The sequence below is a fragment of the Notolabrus celidotus genome, unplaced genomic scaffold (genome assembly GCF_009762535.1).
Source record: "Notolabrus celidotus isolate fNotCel1 unplaced genomic scaffold, fNotCel1.pri scaffold_203_arrow_ctg1, whole genome shotgun sequence".
In the NCBI taxonomy this organism is placed as follows: Eukaryota; Metazoa; Chordata; class Actinopteri; order Labriformes; family Labridae; genus Notolabrus; species Notolabrus celidotus.
The window spans coordinates 4,164-22,324 of record NW_023260058.1 but is presented as its reverse complement, the minus strand read 5'-3'; the positions used below and the strand labels follow the sequence as shown (position 1 = coordinate 22,324).

The window sequence follows — 18,161 nt, the reverse complement described above, 5'->3', positions numbered from 1 at the left end:
ACCCACCACCCCCCCCCAGCACCTCTCAGACTCCCCCGAGCGCACACAAACACACACCCAGAGCTTAATCTACCCGGCGATTCCTGGGCATTAAGCCCCAGCCATTGAATTTTCATGCCGTGCAATCATTATTTGAGTTAATGCTGCAATTTATGAGTGTGTGTTTGTGTGAAGAGGAGGTGGAGAGAGGGTGCAGGGTGAGGAAACGAGGAGGTGGAGAGGGTGCAGGGTGAGGATGTGAGGAGGGGAGAGAGGGTGCATGTAGGATTTGGTGGAAGTGGTGCAGAAATCTGGTGAAAAGTTGGATTATATTTATAAGAAGAGTGATGACCTGTCAGTCAGGAAGAGGCTGTATGTATATGACAGTGATTCTGTGTGTGTGTGTGTGTGTGTGTGTTAAGTGTGTGTGTGTGTTTAGTGCAACTTTCATTGGCAGACCGTCTGGCCGTCTGTGCGTTAAGAGGAAGAGAAGAAAGAGAGGAAACAAAGACGACAACAGGCTAAAGGCTTCCCTCTTTTGTATTATTTAGAACAGCAGACATTCCTCATTAGCTGCCTCACACACACACACACACACACACACACACACACACACACACACACGTATACACACGTATACACACACACAGTATACCTTAACGTACTGAAGCTGCTTTAAAATGCAGAGACGGATGCAGCGATGCTTTCCGTCTGAGAGAGCGAGACGCAGACTCCCATTAGCGCCCGGGCCGGGTGTTTTCTGAGGGGGGGCGGACCGGGTGGGGCGGGGGGACGGTGGGGGGGTTTCTGAGCAGACAGCTGTGAATCCAAACGTGGCTCAGCTCCAGAGATCACAGAGATCACAGCCCTCAATGCACAAATTAAATATCTGAATCAACTAATTGAGCGTTTCCGGAGCGGCTGTGAGATGTAAAGAGTCAGAGCGATGAAGACGCCGCATCAAACCCGGAGACGCGGCGTGGAGCAGATGGAGCGCTGCGTCTCCCTGAAGTGCATCTGCAGATCCTCGTCGATGAACGCGTCTGTATTAAGAGAACGAGGTCTCTCTGCGGCTGCTGCATGAGGCCTGCTGGAGCCGCCGGCCGGGGCTGATGGGAAGTGCAGTTTAAACATGTGGCGTGTAAAGCTGCAGCCTCAGGGAAGGTTAAGAGCACGCGTCGCCACCTGAAGACTCGGTCCTTTTTGGGTTGTGCTCAGCATCCCTGGTTCATTTCTAGAAGTTTAACGATGTTGTCGCCACCTCTCCCTCTCCGACTCTCCTCTCAGCATGTTTGGTTTATTGCCGCTCGTTGTTTCGGCGTGTTTGAAAAGCCTGGTTTTTATCCCCTCTGAAAGAACGCCATCCATAAAGAACGCCGTCTGTAACGCCTGTTATTAGCGTCATGCCTTTGCTTCACATGTGTGGAAGCGTTTACCCGCGGCTCGTGCCAGGTTCACGTTTATGGCGTTTTGGCAGAGATTGACAGATTGAGAGGTGAGGAAGAGGGGATGGTGTGAGACTAATAAATGTTACTGCTGCGGTTTGAGAGGAAGAAAGGGAGCGAGGGAGAAATCAGAACCAGAGGGGAGAGGCGGGCGCTTCAAAACCGGGACAAGGAACAGGTGTCTTTGTCCTACTTTGCCGGTTGGGCCGACGCCATTTTCCCCCCGTCTGGGTCGGTGTTTGAAATCTCTCGCTCGTCGTCACAACACGACCACAGAGTCTAGAGTTACCGCGGTGAACTACACGCGTCAGTCACCGCCCGGCGAATTCAATCACTCGCCTTTCCAGAGGAATATAAATACTCCTCCACTCTTAAAGTGGAAGACAAGCTGTCCACTCAGCTCCACCTCTGTCTTATCTATTGTCTCCTGGACCTCTCCCTCCCCCCCGCCTCCCCCACGCCTCCCCCTCAGCTCCTGATCCAGAATAGACGAGCCGTAAATAAGCATCAGAAATAGACATTGGGGGACAACTGTTGACAAGCGGGTGACGAAAGCGGCGCAACCTCCAGAGAGGCCGGATTACACGCAGATAATTGAGGCCACGCAACATCGGAACACAAGACGCTGAGGGCGCTTTGTTGCTCTTACTGACCCGGGTCAAGTTCTGAGTCTCATGTAGAGGCACTAAAGAAGGACAAGATGCAAAGAAAATGACATGTTCTAACAAATCCTATGAAATGCAAAACAAAATGATTCATAGACTGCATGTAACCCCAGCTATTCAAAGTAAATATGACTCCATGTGCTCATCATTTTGTTGTAAATGTAAAACTAGCTGTGGTACTTAAAGTTCAAAGTTTTTGGCAATCTGTCCAAATGGAAATTAAGAAGATATTTAAAACTGATGTTCCTTTAAATCCATTTAGTTTTGTATTGGCATTAGATTCAACCAGTGTTAGCTTCTCTACACTGACTCCCAATAAAATGTAGAATAGAATTTAAAATCCTTCTTTTAACCTACAAAGCTCTTAAAAATCAGACATCCTCGTATCTTAAAGACCTCATAGTGCCCTGTTAACCCTCTAGAACTCTACGCTCCCAACATGCAGGCCTGCTAGTTGTACCTAAAGTCTCTAAAAGTAGTATGGGAGGTAGAGCCTTCAGTTACCAGGCCCCACTCCTTTGGAATCATCTACAAGTCAGGATCTGGGAGGCAGACACCCTCTCTACTTTTAAGAGTAGGCTTCAAACTTTCCTTTTTGATAAAGCTTATAGTTAGAGCTGGATCAGGCTTGGACCAGGTCTTAGTTATGCTGCTATAGGCTTAGACTGCCGGGGGAACTGGCACACTGACACACTGGGATCCTAACTCACCCCCTTCCCCCCAACCCCTTCATCACTTACTTTAACTCTCCCTGTCCCATTAAAGTTACTAACCGTAGTCCTTTCTGGAGTCCCTGAGCTCCCTTGTCTCGTAGATTCCTCTGAGCTGCCGTAGACGTCCTCCTGCTGCGGACGGTCTGGACTCACTTCTCTCTCTTACTCCCCTCTATCTGTCTTTCCAGACCCAACACGGTCTCAGCAGATGTGTGTCTAACATGAGTCTGGTCCTGCTGGAGGTTTCTGCCTGTTAAAGGAAGTTTGTCCTCTCCCCTGTAACTAGCTAAATACTGTGAGGTGCAATGCTCATGGTGGATTAAGGTGGGGTCAGACTGAGTCTTACCCTGTCTTGGTGTTGGGTCTCTGTTCATAATTTAACATAGAGTGGTCTAGACCTGCTCTATGCGGCACGGCTCTCTATTCTCCAGAAATGGTTGGATGAAGAGTCTCCTGACATTAAAATGTGGTATGATCTGTGGGAGCATTATGGGTTTATTTTCTTTGTGGGGTTTTTGTGTATTGTGAAATCTTGATTTAAGAATAAATATATTGAAAGAGAGAGGAGGACAAGATGAGGCCTTTAAATGTTCATGTATCCACAACTCCACCCAGGCTGCCTGATTGAAGCTGCTTCTTCATTTTGCAGGATTCCAAACAGGCGGGTGTAAAAGAGGAAGATAAATGAGCTGACAGGTTTGCATATTTCCTCCTGGTGAGTTTAGTTTAGAGGTCGGGGGTCGGCGTAAGGCTGCAGCAGCCACACCTCGTCCCCTCTGACCTCCAGGAAACCTTATAACCAGGAGCTATTTAGGAGCAGAACGCCGGCACAGTCACCGCCCGTCCGTCTGACAGCACACTGGCACCCTCACCCTCCTCCTCCTCCTCCTCCTCCTCCTCTTCCTCCTCTTCCTGCAGATAACAGGGAGATCACTTCTTATTCCTCCTTTTGTTGCAGCACCATGTTTCGGCTTTCTGATGGAGGTGAAGTGTTCCTGCATAAACTGTGGATTTAAGACGGCGAGGAGGAGGAGGAGGAGGAGGAGGAGGAAGAGGAGGAAGAGGAGGAGGAGGAGAAAGTTTCTTTGTACTTTGCAGGAGCGTGTAAAGTGTTTGCACGCAGCTGAGTTGATTTGTTAGTGGCCCGGTCAGCTAAATCAAGTCCCCCATATCCACTTTGTTTCCTTTATTCTCTCTCTCTCTCTCTCTCTCTCTCTCTCTCTCTCTCTCTCTCTCTCTCTCTCTCTCTCTCTCTCTCTCTCTCTCTCTCTCTCTCTCTCTGCTGATTTGACTGACTCTCGCCAACTTGTGAAAACAACAACCGTGTCATTTCGGGGCCACCGAGGCTAACAGCGCAGCCTAGTCACCTGCGTCAGCGTCTTAACAAGCAGCATGACCTGCCAATAAAAAAGGCTTTTACCCTGATCATCCTCAAACAAGACTTAAACAAAACCTGCTCCTTCTCCTGCCGAACGCCCAAAGTGCTCACAAATGCGAATCAGGCCGAGTTAACTTACCTGAAAATGAAAAACTACAGCAGAGGTGGGGACAATTTTTTTGTTTATTGTGTTTTCCCCTTTGCTGTTTCATCAGCGGGCGCTTTGAGGAGGCGGAGGAAGACGATGGAGAAATGTGTCTCCTGCCGGAGTGCAGACGTTGGGTTAAAGCGACAGAGTCAGAGTCCGTCTGTCGACAGGTCGGCGTCTCGGCTGAGTTCTGCTCTGAATGAAATTTCGGTGAAATGTTCAAACGAGCGAAAGGGGAAGCCGTCCCTGCGAGGACAGTCGAGTCCATCATCGCCGCCGCTCTGTAAACTCGTCCCTCATGACAGCCTTTCATCCCTCATCAAAGCAACAAGTAGATGAGCAGACCTCTGCGTACGTTAAAACCTCTTAACCTACGTCGTCTCCTTCGGGACGGGCGACCTTAAATCTTCTCTTTTAACAAGTTTCCTGTTCTTCCTTCCGGCCTCCTGAAGTCCCCTGAGGTTGGACCTTACGGGACCAATCCGGTGTTTGGAAAAACTGTGTCTTGAAGATCAGAGTGCAACCATCAGGGGGGACGGGAGGAGGACACTGGGGGACTTGATGTTTAAGCTTTGCAGGATTTGGAGGACTCTGAGGTTTTATGTGGGGGGACTTGTGGCTTCATGGTTTCTGGAGTCCAAACCTGCAGCTTTCTGAACCATTAAATCTCATTCATGTTCTCTTTGTGAGCGACCGCACGCTGCGTCTTTAAAAAGCATCCAAAAGAAATCCACTCCTCCGTCCCACATTGGAGGAATTGACAGAAGAAGAAGAACTGGAGGCAGTTTTACAGTATTTATGAAAAGGAGTGAGTGATGTCTTTCAAAACGCTCAATAATTTATGAATGAAAAGAGGCCTTTGTGAACCCCCACCGCTCTCCTACCCCGGCAACTCCCCTCCCTCCCAAAACTCCTGCTCCGTCCCTGTGCTCCTGATCAAACAGATATTGTTACCACTAAAATAGCAACTTAAAAAAACACAGGCGGCCATAAGAGCGGCCGGGTGAGACACCGAGGGAGGAGGAGGAGGGAGGAGGAGAAAGAAATGTAGACAAGTCTCTTGCATAGTACGAGAGGACTCACACGTGTTAGAGAAACAATACTGTACATGTATCTGCAGCGGGGGGGGGGTCATCTATCACCGGACAAATGCCGGGCTGTTAGGGGGGCAGGGTGGGGGTGTGGGGCAGGGTGGGTGGGGTTGTCGTCCAGAATGGTGCTGCTCCTCAAATGAAATAATATATCTTTGAAAGCCTCCGCCCCGCGCCGGGCCCTGCGCCCATATATCAAGCCCGAGAGCGTCTGGTGGATCCGCTCCAGGCCCATTAACCTTCCACCTGTTCCCCCTCACACACACACCCCCACCCCCCCAACCTCGCGGTCCTCTTTTCACCCCCTCCACACCCTCCACTGTTGTCCTTCACTGTGCCCCCTCTTTTCTTTCTCCTCCTCCTCTCGCCCTTGGTCGTTGCCCCCCCACAGCACCGTTCATCCTCCCTTTTAACCTCGCTCTACTCCTTCTACTCTTCCAGCGTCCATATCTCTCTATCTGTCCCGTCCTCCTCCACTCTCTCTCTCTCTCTCTCAACCTGTCTCTCTAACTTTCCTTCAAAGTTTCCATCTCACTCCCGTCTCCGTCTGTAACTCATTTAAACTCCACGTCTCCTTTCCTACATCCTTCTTTTCTCCACAATCCTGCTCTACACCTTTTTTATTCCCAGCCAAAGTAAAGTATGCTGTGCAGCGTGCATGTGCATGTGTGTGTCTGTGTGTGTGTGTGTGTGTGTGTTTGGGGGGGGCATCACAGCCTGCCGAATAATTCAAATGCAATGGACCAGGGACACGGTTACAAATCTCTGCCAACTGCATGCGGCCGCCAACCCCATCACGCTCGCAGTTTGTCAGGATTGGGGTGTAGGGAGGGAGGTTGTTGTGGGGATGGAAGGTGGAGGGTGGAGGGTGGATGGGGGGGGGACCCATTGACCTCTATGACAAGACAGACACTGCAGCTGGAGGCTCTGAATCTGTGTGTGTGTGTGTGTGTGTGTGTGTGTGTATACCACTTCCCAGGGTTCACAGATCACGCCTAAAACGGCTTATTAATTTCCACTCAGTTATGAGGTGTGAAGAAAAAAAGAAAAGGTGCTTCAGCGGTCAAAGCAGGGCAGGGGCAATACACCGCCTCTCTCTCACACACACACACACACACACACACACACACACACACACACACACACACACACACACACACACACAAACACACACACACACGCATGCACCTTGAGATGAAACTGCTCCCAGATAGGTCACAGAGAAAACAAGGTGTGTGTGCATGTGCAAGAAATAAAAAGGAAGACCCTCAAGTCTGAGCGGAGAGGGAGGAGGAGTAAATATAATTTCACCAAAGTAAATTCATGTAATATTTATGGATGTAGATGGAGGGGGAGGACAGGGAGGAGGAGGGGAGGAGAGGGGAGGAGGGGAGGAGAGGGGAGGAGGGGGGAGATTATGCAGCAGGGTAGAGAGGGGGCATCAGAGGACCTTATTCACTCAGGTAAATCTATAAGTGGGGAATATTCAGGTGTGAGGTGTGAACACAGCCTTCCTGCTCCTCCTGCTCCTCCTGCTCCTCCTGCTCCTCCTGCTCCTCCTGCTCCTCCTGCTCCTCCTCCTGCTCCTCCTGCTCCTCCTCCTCCTCCTCCTCCTCCTCCTCCTCCTCCTGCTCCTCCTCCTGCTCCTCCTGCTCCTCCTGCTCCTCCTGAGGGATCCGTCACAGAGTGATTGACGGACAGGGAGACGCTCAGAGGAGATATGCTAGAGTTTGTTTTGAGTTTTAGCTTCTCACTGATTTATTTCTATTTTTTAATTTATTAATTTTCCTTTTGAAATTAGAATTTGAGAGTTCATAAGAGCAGGCCGGCTAAAAATAGAGAATTTACGTATTTATCCTATTAGTTTATTTGAACGGGACATTGCAAATTGCATTGTACAACATCTGCCTGTTTCAGCTGATGCTTCACATTTAAAGATTAAAGCGAGAGCTAGTTTCCAACTCCTGTCCCAGTTTAGCTTTCAGGTTATTAAAACAAAAAAGAAAGATATCATAATTTCATAATATATATATGTTTGTTATTTCTGGACAATTTAAGGTGCAGGGCAATTTTTTTTTCCTTAGATTTTTTAAAATGCATTAAATGTTTTAAATGTATTTTTTGGATCACACCTGCATGAAACTAAATTTGACACAATTAAGATTAATTCATTCAAAAACTCTCTTTTCTTATTTCTTGTGTCTTTGAAATAAAACAGCGCCTGTATGGTGGCTTATTTTTTTTTTAAGAAATAAGGAAAACATTTAAAAAAAAAAGGTTTTAAAATAAAATATAAAATATATATTTATAATAATATAAATAATAAATAAACAAATACATCCTCAGAAATAACTCCTCTAAATTAATGCGACAAATCAATTCGTTAAAATATTCAATTCAATAAATAATCTTTTAATTAAAAACAAATGATCCAAAAAAACAACATTTAAAATTTGTATTCAAACTCAAAGGTTTGGTTATGAGAAATGCTTTGATAACTTTGATTTAGCAGCTTGTACAGTTTTAGAAATTCTGCATTCAGCCTGTTTAATGTCATTAACACTGTTCTAGTACAAATATGAGATAAAAACATGTAAATAAAAGACGTCATCAGTTTTCTTCTTTGAGGAGATTATGTAGATTCTAGTCGTTAATAAATAAGAAATAAATCTGCAGGTTTCTGGATTGACCTTTAAAGGTGACATATCACGCTTTTTTCATCAACATATATTGGTCTAAGAGGTCCCCAAAACATGTCTTTAAAGTTTATGCTCAAAAAAAACACTTTGAAATCAGATTCTGGTCTGCCTGAAAAACCCTCTTCTTCATTCCTCCTCAGAACACTCTGTTTTCCCTCTGACCACGCCCCCTCAGGAAGTGGGTGTGGCCTCGGCTCTCCAGCACGTTGATCTAATGTTTACATGTTGGCTGAATATACACGGCTGCTCACAGACCCGCGTTACTTCAACCCTCTGAATCTGATCCAGAATCTGATCCTGACGGAGAGGCGCCTGCAGCAGGACCTTTCTGAACCATTGGTCACAGATTTAGTGTTTCTTGTTGTTTTATTTATCAGCATGTCGACGTGTGTCTTGGTACACAGCTACCAACATGTAGCTATGTGGCTATGCTAACTAGCGCTAGCACTTTTCCATGAAAACTAAAAATCATCCACTAGATCTTCAAATCTGCAGACGTGGGGAGTCAAAGCGACCTTTGTGTTTATTAAGACAGCCTACAACTAGCATGCCTCCCTCCTAAGCTCCTTGTTAGCACACATGTGTGCAGGGAATGAAAAACGGAGGAGGGGTTGAGTTGTATTTTATACAGTCTATGGGCTGAACAAGCTCCGAGCTCTGACTTCCTGTTACAGACCGGATGGCGTTGTGACGTATGAAAAACACTGAAGTCTGAAACGGCTGGTTTCAGCACACATTTACAGAAAGGTGGAGAAATCAGAACAGGGGCAGAATGGATTTTTTTCATTCTCGGGGGGTTTGTAGACAGGGACACAGATTTCAGGTAAAGAACCATTAGAAAGTCAATTTTGCATGATATGTCACCTTTAAAGTTCTTGCCTGCAGAACTTGTGAGCAACATTCAACCACTTCAGGACTTTGGGGGTCTCCAGTTTTCACTTATTTTGGGGGGCACGGACTAAAAAGTTTGGGAACCCTTTCTTTAATTTACCAACTAACCTTCATGAGCTACACACTAAATTATAATGTGCATATGTTGCCTTTTTATAATCACCAGGACATGATGGACAACATAAAGAGGCGGAGAGAACAATAAAGATCTCATTTATGAAGAGTGGATGTTTTAATTTGAAAGTAAACATGAGCTCAGTTTATTAGAACGTGTTCCTCCTTTAAACGTGTGTCTGCTGTGAGAGTCCGTGTTGTTTTAATCCTGATGTGCTCCTGAAGTGTAAACACCAGTTACACACTCTGTGTTTCTGCCCCGCTCTTCATGGGCTGTCTCACCCTCTCCTGCCCTTTTACCCTTCCTGTCTCTGCCTTAATCTGTTCCTCCTCTCCTCAATCACATCACCTTTAACGTTTTCCTCCCCTTCCTCGTTCTGCGCTCTCCTCCGCTCTCTCTCTACATTCCTAATCTCCTCGTCTCATCTCCCCTCTTTGTTTCACCTCTGTTTCTCCTCGCCTGTCCTTTCCTCTCCCCGGCCATCTGTTTATCCAATATGGCCGCCCCGTCTCAGCTGGGAGCTTTCCCAGGGAACAGGACTTCTAATACAGTTCCTCCTCAACTTAATGGCCCTCAGTTCTGCTTTTGCCATTCCCCGCTACATGCAGAGAGACGAAAGTGAAAAAAAGGATGAGAGAATGAAAGAGACAGAGAAGCACAGAAACCTGTCTGAAGCCCCCCGAAAACCCGTCCCAGGACGACTTCAATAAACAGAGAAGCCACATTTCAAAACGTCACGGCTCCTTTCCTCCGTGCTACGCTTTTATCAGCTGGACGGACTAAATATGTGGATAAAGTTACACTCAGCTTTACTCAGACAGATTCAAACTACATGCCATCCTCAGCATGACACTGAAATAACAATTCAGAGTCACACACCAATTTTACTGACTGTTCTCAGGATGGAAAAAACAGATTCATATTCCTGCCATGACGACTGGTCCTGCAGAAACTGTGTTTCAATGTGTTAGCATGAGATTATAAGATGCTAAGAAGTTAGCTTTAGCTCTGATGCACCTGCAGGTCAAAACATATTTGCATCCTTGAGGGTTTCTGGATATGTTTCATCTCTTCATGTCGTCTGACCTCATTTACATACTCACACGGCTGTGTGTTTTTGTTTTAGGGTTATTTTTGGGTGTGTTCCCTTTAATGGATGGGACAGCTGAAGAGAGACAGGAAGCGTGAGGGAGTAGAGAGCGGGGGAAGAGGCCGGGAGTCGAACCAGCGACCGCTGCGATGAGGTCATTTTATGTTCCAGCTCGATCACTGAGGTCCTCCTTTTTAAATGTTCCTCACAAAGAGAGACATGTTTCTGTTTTTATGACCCTAAACTCTGAACTCTCTGACTCTGGATATTAAGACAGCGAGCTCTCTGAGTGATTTTAAAATTCAACTAAAGACTGGAGAGACAAAGGGTCTGAATGTTGAAGCATTCTCTTTGCATTGGCTTTTAATACTTGTTGAGTGAGACATCCTAACATTTTATTTGATTTTATTTATTGTGGCTTTTTCTTGTATTATCTGTTGTTTTTTTCAATATCTTTTATTTTTTAATTACTATTTGTTTTTATTGATTGTGTTTTTAAGCTTGTACAGAACTTTGACCAACTGCGGTTGTTTTTTAAATGTGCTTTATAAATAAAGTTTGACTTGACTTTGACTTAGCTTTTTTAACTGGCTTTTAATTTGGAGTAATTTATATTTAGACTGCATTATTATTATTATTATTATCATTTTTATTAATTATTTTTTCTTTTTATTTATTATTATTATTATTAGCATTTATTTATTTATTTATTTTTTATTATTATTATTAATAATAATAATAATAATAATTTGAATATTAGCATTATTATAAGCATTATTATTATTATTATTATTATTATTATTATTATTATCATTATTATTTCAGCAACATCTATTTATTTCTTGTATTTATCTGCTATTTTTAATTTTAACAGATTTTCACTTTTGCTTTCTACCCTTCCTTATTTCATTGATTTTACCTAATTTATTTTTAAAGTATTTTTTTTTATGATTATATCTTTTATTGTTTTACCATTTCTGTTGTTTTCTGTCTCTCTGTTCTTTTGTGAAGCTGCATGCTCGTCTGTATGAAAGGTGTTTATAAATAAAGTTTGAATTGAAGACGATGCCTCTGTACATGGGGCGCATGCTTAAACCGCTAGACTAACGACGCCCCACCAGACTGTGCAAACTTAATATTTTGGGACACATTCATCACAAAGTTAAAAGGCTGTCCCTCAGAGGACATGTCTAAATAAGTCAGGCTCTAAATAAAGAGATGCTTCCTGTATTTAATCCGTGCACGAATTGTAAAAGCGTATTTTATTCTCTATTGTCACATCGAGCCGCCTGAACACACCGGACCACGCCAAACTCTTTCCAAACGCCGTCATTTCCGCCGCTTCATCATCAGCCTCTGTTTGTTGTGTGTCGACAAGGCGCACAAAAGTGCACACTGTCCCAACACCAGACACACATCCTTTTATTAAAGGGTGAAGAGAGGAGGAAGAGGAGGGGGAGGAGGGGGAGGAGGGGGGGAGGGTGAAAAGGGAGCACAACTAGGAAGGTGAGATATAAACATATGAATCATCAATAGTCCCGATTGCCCCGCTAAGTTCTCCCTCTCATTGTGTTTGAGGCGGCTGGAACAATGGAGGAGAGGGCAGCGCTGGGCAGGCTACAGTATGAGTCACACACACACACACACACACACACACACACACACACGCACACACACACACGCAGGTAAACACATGCAAGCGCTGGCAGACTAAGAGTAGTCCGATCTCACATTCAGCAATAACAGGAACACTAGAAGAGGCGCTTTGAAGACGTCTGTGTTTCTAGTTTTTATGAAGAAAACATCAAATTTTCTGATGTTGTGTTTTTTATTTCACATCTTCATGATTTCATCTCCATGAATATATACTTTTATTCTTCTGTTTCAGTCAGATTCATAAGCTAAACCTCTTTTTGTAAAGTAATGCACATTTTAAGTTGACAAAATTGCAAAAAAGCAGTATCTCGTCTTCTCATCTCCTGTCCAAGAATTCCTACATTTCCCAGAATGCATTTCCTCATGAAGTAGAAATCTCATAGAGGCCTTTTAAAGTGGATTTTGGTGTGTGGTTGGCACCAGGGCGTGCAGAGGGGTTCACTGCAGGACAGGCGGGCCTGGGGAGGGGAGGAGGAGAAGCTTGTGCCAGCAAATATCACTGAGAGACAAACACATGTGTCTCCCCCTCTTTAGATCTCACTCAGATACCGCCATACGCTCAGAAATAGACCCAACTATCAGAGAGTAGACGCTCATAATAAACCTTAAATGATTCTCACAACACAGCCTCACAGTGCACACATGGCCCTCCTTCCACACATGCACCTGTCTGCAGTCTGCTCAAACTCATAATAAAGAACCAGACTGAAACTTTCCTTCATCCACTCTCTGACTGATTCTAAAACCGGTTCAGCAGACCCGACTCTTCTATCCGTCGATGTGTTAAACCAATCAAGACTTGGGCCGGCTGCGGGGGTGAGAGCCCACCCCAACTTCTGGGATCCAAGGTGTTAGAAATAAACTCACGTCATGCCTCATTCCCAGAAAGACGAGGGGGGAGACGTGAGGGGGGGGGACGTGGAGAGGCGGCGTGCGGCGCAGGAGAAGAATGGGGGGAGCTCTTCAGAAGGTTCTCCTAATGGCTAAATATTTATGAGTCCCGTGACCGAGGCCAACTTATGGAAACTAAATCTTTAAACACTTCTTTTGGCAGACGCCTCGCTCACACCCTCCAAGCTTGGCTCTATTACCGGAGAGATTCTTTTGTTCTTACGGAGCTAATAATAGTGAGAGGGGCTGTGCGTTATGTGTGAGTGCTGTCTGTGTCTTAATGTGGGAATGTCTGTGTGTGTGTGTGTGTGTGTGTGTGTGTGTGTGTGTGTGTGTGTGTGTATTTATAGCTTCCTACAGCACCACGCCGCTCCTGTGACAAACTTTTTATTCAGCTCTGCTTCCTGTCTCTCTGAATCCCAGGCTTGACCTCACATCTAGAAGTCAGGTCTAAATGAATGGGAGGGGTCAAAGGTCAGGAGGGTTCAGAAACATATTACAGTTTAACCTGAATAAGAGGATTACATGTTAAAACAATGGGAGCATTACTGAGCTGTGAAACTATTTAATTTAAGACATTTTCAGGATCTGTGGAGATCGACTGATGAACATCCATTAGACTGTTAGTGTGAACACATATAGAGAGAGGGGACCAGGCTGATGTTTAATGTGGTTTGTGAGTTGTTGTTATTTAGTTTTTGGTAAAAAAATAATAAAAAAAAAGCCATATTTAGCAAAAACAACAAACTATCAAATTTATATATAACCGAACAAAAAAAAATTAGAGCTAAAAATGGCTCAGAAAAATATTTCCAGTCACATTATAAGTAGTGGTTTTATTATTATTATTATTATTATTATTATTATTATAATGTTTTAACTATTACCATTATTATTGTTATTTATATTCTAATTAATATTTTTTAATATTATTAGGATTATTGTAATTACATTTATTATTTTGTTATGACTTTTTATTATTTGTGTTAATATTGTTTTAATTGTTGTTATGATTATTATCTTTATCATTATTATTATTGATGTTATCATTATTGTTGTTTTTATTATTTTTATTATTCCTATCATTATTATTCATATTACTTGTATTTATTATCATTATTATTATTACAATTAATCATATCTTTTATATTATTATTATTATTATTAATTATTATTAATATTATTTGTACTTTAAATATTATTGTTATTATTATTATTACCATTCATATTATTAAAACTGTTTTTGTACTATTATCATTATTAATATTACTTTTATTATTATTATAATTATTATTATTAATATTATTATTATTATCATCTCTCTCTCCCTCTGCCCATCCATCCTGCCTAGTTTCAGGCAGACTGTCAGGACTTCAACCTCTAGTGAAAATGAAGCCACTGCAAAAATACAGAAAGCTGTAATTCCAAAGTGTCCACTTGAGACAGTCTCTAAAAGCAAAGACATCCAGTCTCAGGGAACAGTCTATGATGGCTGACTTCTTAGAGTCTGGTTCTGTTTGAGTTATCTGCCTGTTGAAAGGAAAGTTTTTATCTTACTCCTGTTTCTAAATGCTTGCTGGTGCTGGATTAATGTAGGTCTCTGTAATGTAAGTCTATACCTGCCTGTTATGTCATGGAATAAATATCGTTGTGATTGAACCCTTAATAAATGGATTGATTTATGGAGTAATTATTCTCCCGCTCATCCTCGTTGCTAAGCCTTGCTCAGCAGTCCTCCTGATAATTAGCAACAAGCAGGAACGGGGGGATTCTAGACTGTGTGGGAAAAACCATCAGAGCCACAGCTAGCACATTATAACCCTCCATCCCTCTCTGGTGCTTTGGATGGGTCTTTAAAAAAAAAAAAAAGGCAGAGGAGGGGTTCGGTTCAATTATCTCCCTCACTTAGTGAAATACGCCCCCGCCGCTCCTGAACCAATGGGCCGTGTGTAACAGGAGCAGGACGAGCTCAGGTCATCCTCCACCTTTGTAACACGCACGCTGTACAATTACTATCAAGCTGCAATACTATGGGCAGTCATTAGACCGACATAATGACAGTTCATTCAGCAGCAAATCACAGAGTAACGAACACAAGTGGGCGAGGTAATTGAATTAGTGCGAGGGTGTGAGAAATAAAGAGGCTGCACAGTGGAGCAAAATGATCATTCAAAGTTAATGGGCAAAGCATACACAGTTATTAGCTGTGGCCACACCCAGCGGCGAGACTGAGAGTGTGTGTGTGTGTGTGTGTGTGTGTGGGATGCTACCCAGCTGAATGCAAATACAAATGTGGAAAATGTCAATAGCGGGGACACGGCGCGTGCTAAATGTCAACATGCGTTTCTCAAGGACTCTTGTCTGCGCCGTAATTGGCTCTGTTTTTAATATTTCATTTATTTCCTGTGTTATTTTCCCCTTTGAAAACACAATAATATTAAATATTAGTGGGGCTTTTTTTTTTTTTTTTTTGCCCATGAATATGCAGCTGAGCCTTTGGCGATGAGGTGTTGAAACAAACAGACAAAAGGAGTCAGACACCGGGAGGAAAACCAGGTGAACACAGACTAATCAAACACCTTTCATGTCGCTCTGAACATTAACCTTCATTCAGAGGGAATAAAGACGCCGCCAGCACACACACACATACACACACACACACACATGTTCAGAAAGCTTCCCCTGAGGTCGCTGATGAATGGGTGGGAATTAACACATTCACACACCGAGGCGTTTGTGGGTAGTTTGGTTGGTGTGGATTGGTCAGTTTGGATTGAAATGTGTTCTTTTAAAAGAGTCCGCTTGTTTAAATTCCTCCAATGAGCTCACAATTCCTCTCCGTGTGATTGGTCCCCCTCTCTGACTGTGTTTGACCGGTATGCTAATACCAAACGTCTCCCATCATCACACAGTGTGTTCCCACTCAGATCACAAGAACTACTTCAAGGGGAGACGGGCGGTATTCAGTCCACATCAAACCCTCACACTAAGACCCTGTAACAGTGTGAAAAGTGCCCGAAGCTCATCGTCAAAGTTTTCACAACTCATCGGCAGAACGTGTCACACGCGGGGTAAACGCGGCGCCGCTGCTGCATTTTGATCAGGCGGCGGGACGGGCAGCGGTGGCAGCTGGGAGCAGACAGCGCGGCGTACTCTGTATTAATGTGGAGCCAGTGCATAAAGAAGAGGAAGATTAAAGGCCCGTTGAAGATAAAGGATTGAGCAGATGATGTTCATGAACTGTGTAAAGTACTGTCAATTATGGATGACAGCGCCGTGAAAGACTTGGCATTGAAACAAAATGTGGGATAATTTATTAAAGGCTCACTGCAAAGAGAATTAACTCGTGGAGTACGACGCCGCCGCCGCCGTTACTGAGAAACAGGAAGGTAGAGGAAAACAGCTTCCCTCACTTCACCTCAAAATATCCCCTCCAGGTCACAAAACCCTGCATGGTAAAGCTGACTTGAACCTTGCTTCCTGGCCTTTCATAGACCAGGTATAGATATAGATTCTCTGGAGGTCTAACCCTGTGACCTGCATGATATCTGACACCACATGACATCAGTGTGATCGTGCAAACCTACCTTGAGCTCCCGGAAGAAGATGCTGCTGCGAGCCCACTCCACGATGGAGAACAGCGTCTGGTCGGCCATCTTGCACATGAGGCCGAACGTGTTGAGCTTCTCGTGTTTGCCCCGGCTGGCCTGCTCCTGCTGCAGGTAGGCCAGGATCTTGGCCTGGACCTGCGGCTCGTCCGGCTCGCACTTGAGGAGCTCCACGATCAGGTGAGGGAAGCTGGGCGGTGAGCCCGACTGGTACGCGTCGACGTAAGCGTAGCCCATGATGGACTCCGGCGAGCTGGTGTACGGGTCTGGGTACTCTGACTTGATGGTGCGCGTACCCTGGAAGTGTCCGTACGCCGCCTGGTAGCCCTGCAGGCTGCCGGCGTGCGGCGGCATCGCCATGCTGACCGGCGAGGTGACGAAGGGGCTGCGGTCGTAGTCTGTGGGGGGCAGGGCGGTGGCGTGGTGATGGTGGTGGTGATGGTGGTGGTGGTGCCCCGGGTGGTGGCCGGCGTGGTGGCTCAGCGGGAGACCCTTGGAGGCGGCCGAGTGGATGTTCTGGATGGCCGAGGAGATGGTGAGGTCGGTGGGAACAGCTTGCATCACCTGAGTCATGGCCTCGATCTTCAGGCCGTTGGCTCGGATCAGCGCCTTCTTCTGCTGCTTCAGGGCCCGGTCCCGTTTGTACATCGGGCCAAACTTGTTGCGACCACCACGCATGCGGTCCGCTCGCACAGCTGACGGGAAGACAGAGGGATGAAAGAGGAGAGGAAAGGTTAGCTCTTACAGATCTCTGACATGTTGCTCGGTCTTGACGGTGCTCGAACACGAGGAAGCTCAGAACTCTGATTTAAATTCAACTACACCAACTCAAGTCTGTTTCCTCCTCCTGCACATGCATGCAAATCATCCTGTCTTCAAAATCTTATCCTGCTTTATTTTAACTTGCTGATGGACTAAACTTTGCAGGTTTGGATGCATGAAGCTCTTTCTGCATGCATGAACAAAACAAACATTGGAATCTGACCTGGTTGCAGCTCTGACAGATATCAAGAAACAACTGAGCACAGAGGTAGTCGTCTTGTTGATCATAGGCTGCAGAATGAAACCTCTTAAATCCCTCACATGATGTTTAAACATCTTTTAGACCTCGATCTACAGCTGGGCACATGTTCTGGCATTTTTAGATATTTGCCAAAAGACCATTGAACCTGATCCAATCCTGGCTATCTTTGGAGATCCAAATGACAACACAAATATCTCTGAACCCCCCCAAGCTAATTTTCTGGCATTACCCACACTCCAAGCCCTGAGACTCATTCTTCAAATCTAGAAATCAGACAATCCCCCATCATTTATAAGCTGGATTAAAGAAATGTTGTCATTAGTTCCTCTTGAAAAACTCAGATACAACAGAACCAAGTCCCCACAGAAGTCCATCACCACCTGGGCCTCCATTTATAGATTTTACTCTCACTGTTCCCTTTTCACAATCACCATCATGTTAAGTCTCCTGAAGCTTTTTGCTCTTTACTCTATGTGTGGGAATGAGAATTGAAATCTCTCCATGTCAACACACTCCTATTTTTATTTATTTATTTTTATATATTTTATTCTCTGTATTTATTGCTTTTTTTTATTGCTAATTGTATTTATTTCCTGCTATGGTGATTATTATCACTATTATAACATATACATGTTTGTTTGTTTTTACCCTTATTTGTCATTTTCCTGTTTCAGGTGTCTGGTGGTTTGGGGGATGTTGGGGATGTACATGTTTGTTCAAAACTAATAAAAAACTATAAATAAAGTTATAAAAAAACTGTTGTTATCT

At 44.5% G+C, this 18,161-nt stretch overlaps 1 protein-coding gene across 1 annotated transcript in view; it reads right to left on the bottom strand.

The window, feature by feature from the left end:
* nr5a2 (nuclear receptor subfamily 5, group A, member 2) overlaps positions 1 to 17,370 on the bottom strand; it is a 71,944-nt gene extending 54,574 nt beyond the window's left edge. Inside the window, exons 1-2 of the mRNA XM_034678685.1 lie at positions 17,355 to 17,370; positions 16,349 to 17,064 (exon numbers count right to left, since the gene is read on the bottom strand). Of these exons, the coding sequence (XP_034534576.1) occupies positions 16,349 to 17,047 (699 nt within the window). The 5' untranslated portion in view covers positions 17,048 to 17,064; positions 17,355 to 17,370. The remainder of the gene's footprint in view (positions 1 to 16,348; positions 17,065 to 17,354) is intronic.
* Between the last annotated feature and the right edge of the window lie 791 nt (positions 17,371 to 18,161).